The 3472-nt window shown below is 29.1% G+C and overlaps 1 protein-coding gene across 1 annotated transcript; it reads right to left on the reverse strand.

The window, feature by feature from the left end:
• Window positions 1-1440: 1440 nt before the first annotated feature.
• LOC113382152 (asparagine-rich protein-like) lies at window positions 1441-3119 on the reverse strand. Its single transcript, XM_026620700.1, has 2 exons — window positions 1841-3119; window positions 1441-1799 (listed from the first exon to the last, which is right to left on the reverse strand). Exons 1-2 carry the CDS (start codon window positions 3117-3119, stop codon window positions 1441-1443), a joined length of 1638 nt encoding a protein of 545 aa, XP_026476485.1.
• Between the last annotated feature and the right edge of the window lie 353 nt (window positions 3120-3472).

Raw genomic sequence — 3472 nt, forward strand, 5'->3', positions numbered from 1 at the left:
ATACATCTTTAGGCTCCCGAAGTAATACTGTGCCGAATCCACATTTAAAATTATTACAACAGATGGTCAAATTAAATACCATCCAGCATATATGATGAAAGATTATGAATATGAGAGGATGGTAGACTTTAATGAAAACAAAAATTAGCAAAACTTTCTGGGGATATATAAAAAACAACACATTGTCTGGGTCTAATATATATTAAACCCCAATATTTAAATTTTCTGAAAATATTTGTATATATATAATCGTTCGTGCGGTTCACGGTTCACTGAGCGAGTTGTGCAATGTTTTGAAATGCAGAAGTATGTGATTATTCTTTATCTTAATTGTATTATATATATGAACAATTTAATATCTTTTAAAATTAGTTGAATATTTAACATAATATTTTACCACAAGAAAAAAGAACAACATATTTTAAAAAATATATATTTTTATATACATTTATATATATATATAATTATTTTACATTAGCATTAATGATAAAAAAGGCACTTATATTATAATTCAAATACTATAATTATTGAATTATATAATATAGAAAATGAAATAACCTAATAATAAAAGCTATTAATAACAATTAATATCAAAGGTACTCATCAATTCAAATAAATATGATAATTTGGCTCAATAATATTCTATAATACATCATCACAAAGCATTCAAAATTTATATTGTTTGAGAATTAATTGGTCAAATTGTTTTGCATTGTTTTAAATATAGGCACATTTTGCCAAAATAAACCTAAAAATCAGAACAAGAAATGCTATATGAATTATAAGTAAACAAAATTAATTTGTTTAATGTGCAGATGAACTAAAAAGTTGCTTTTTTTTTTGCAATGATGGTAGAATTAGTCTTATAATATAACATGCACTCAAAACATGTAATAATAAAGTTAAATAAATTTGATCCATTATTTTTCTGTGCATGAGAAATTATTATTGTTTTTTAGTGGACAAATTGATAAAAAATGTGTTTTGATCACAGTATCCTTGTTTTCCTTAATAAACTTATTTTATACACTCAACTTATTTATTAACTTACATAAGTTAGTCATCCGGTTTCAATATATGATTCTGCATTAAAAATGGTTGGCACTTTAAAGGTCTCAAAGGCTGGTAAACTCCCTTTTGAATAGGATCTGAATTAGATTCTAAATGCTCAGAGTATTGAGGTTTGATTTCTGCACTGACATTAGATTGTGGCTTGGGCATTGGTGGTTTATTAGTATTACAATCCATTTGTCTATTTCTAAACTTTGTAGAATATTTATAAAAATCTGACATCTCAAAAGGTTTTGATACTTCTTTATAAGGGCACCACGTTCCTGGGGATACAACTTCTATATTTTTTGGCGATTCCACAGGAACCGTTCTTGGTGATAAAAATTGCTTAGTTGGTTGTTCATTAACAGTTTTTAGGTGGAAGAGAATTTAAATGTTTTCTTTGGGCGATTTTGGAAAGATGTCACCATTACCTTCGTAATACTGTTGTGTTGGAGAAGGCATGGCTGGTTTTGCTGTTGCTGTCGCTGTTTGTGCTTGATTTACATTTAAAGGTATGAATTTAGGAGAAGGCCTTGGAGGTTCTGTATATACAAAATTCTTTTCATATAAACCATCAATTTGATTTGGTAATGCACTCTGAAGATATTGTGGGTCCACATAATCATAATTATATTTACCATGTACTGAACTTCTAAAATTATCGTTATAATTTGCATTAATAGGAACATCATATGGATGGCTGATTGTTTTCGCTCTCTGTTTCACTGGTGAAATAGGCTGTTCATCTAATGATGTTTCATGCCACTGTTTTCTTTTAGAGTGTTACCACTGTTATGAGAACCAACAGATATATTGTCAGTAACATCTTCAGCCATTTTTAATTCTCCGATAGAATGTGAACGATTAGAATTTTTAATTTTTTGATTTGCTCTAATATTTTCATTTGCCATAGGGGATATATTAATTTTTCGGCGGTCTAAACTACCAAATAAATTCCTTTCCGACTGATGATTGACATTATAAGAAGGTTTATTTTTAATTTGCATTGTTTTTGAGGCCATGTTTTGTTCAAAGAAAAATTCAGAATTATGGTTTACAGGTTCATCAAAGTGATTTTGATAATGATCCTTTCTGGGATATGTAAAAAATGAATCTGATGCAATTGTATTTCTATAGTCTGAAATTTGATTTTGTAATTGGTCTACATATCCCACTTGTTGATTATCTATATTATATTTTGACAAACTTAATTGATCTCGTTTTACTGAATGATCATCAACTGGTGGTCTAGGCTTTTTTCTATACTTGTTTGGTAAATGTATATTTGGTTTATTATTCATATAATAGTTATGAGCCACAATATTGTCTTCGATATTAGATATTTGAGGTTCATTATTTTGCATTACATAACGCATATCACCATGACTATAATGAGTATATCTATTAATATCTTTAAAAGAGCTAGTATTATGATCAGCATGCTGCAAATAATAGTTATCGGGAATGAATTCAGAATGCCTGTTGCTTGTGCTTTGGTGACTATTGTGACGTATGATTGGTGATGTATTGAAATTTTCTTCTGCCGAAGTACTATGTTGTAGGTCAACTTCCAGAGAACTACTTTTAGGAATTTGTGATATTCTCCTGGTCAGAGTTTCATTTATGCCAGCAAGTTTTTCTTGAGACTGTTTATACATATGTCTGTGTTTCCTGCGCACAGCTTTATTATTAGATAAGTTATTTGCCATGTGAAGAGCTGCTTCTGCAATGCTCGTTTGTACTTGTTTCTCAAGAAGTAATTTTCGAACTTCATCATCTTCATTGCTTATGCTGCCACATAGTAAATTTTCTGATAACTTAAACCCAGTTTCGACTTTACGACGTAAAGTTAAATTTACATTGGCATCGTTTAAATAATTCGTATCTGGCGGAGCCTCTGGCACTTCTTCTGGCGTTTCAGAAGGTATGACACCAGTTATGTCAGCCTCTTGTAGGCAAAGTCTTCTTAACAACTCATTTTTTTCTTGTAATAATAAAGTTAAAGCCTTTTTCCGTTGCTGTAAATACATAATGCGATCTTCATTACTGTTACTGTCATTTTCCATTTTCATTGATATCAATTATTGCAAAGTTATTTTTAATTTTTACGTGGCAGACAAATCTAAGCTAATATGGATCATCTAAGATAAAAAATTCTTTTGCTCAGCATAAACTATAATAAATCTGAATATATATAGTAAACAACTATTATAAAATAATTAGCATCATTAATAAAAAGAAGTTAATCATTAATAAAAAATAAACAAAACCGAAACTAAACCAAAACAAGACATTAAATAAAATAGTATTGCCCGATGAGAGATTAAAGGTAATAAGAGATAGAAAGGAGGCGAAACTAAAATTTATTCTGTGATTTATCTTCTTGATTAATTATATCATATGATAAATATCACTTCTA

This window comes from Ctenocephalides felis, unplaced genomic scaffold (genome assembly GCF_003426905.1).
Source record: "Ctenocephalides felis isolate EL2017-DRISC unplaced genomic scaffold, ASM342690v1 CF-g0.4_SCAFFOLD_03331, whole genome shotgun sequence".
NCBI classification, from domain to species: Eukaryota; Metazoa; Arthropoda; class Insecta; order Siphonaptera; family Pulicidae; genus Ctenocephalides; species Ctenocephalides felis.

What these genes read in the sequence shown, in the direction of transcription:
- LOC113382152 (XM_026620700.1), bottom strand. Translation starts at nt 3,119, where the DNA reads ATGGAAAATGACAGTAACAGTAATGAAGATCGCATTATGTATTTACAG. An exon ending in TGTTGGTTCTCATAACAGTG is followed by an intron (nt 1,800 to 1,840) that starts GTAACACTCTAA and finishes AAACATCATTAG; the next exon opens with ATGAACAGCCTATTTCACCA.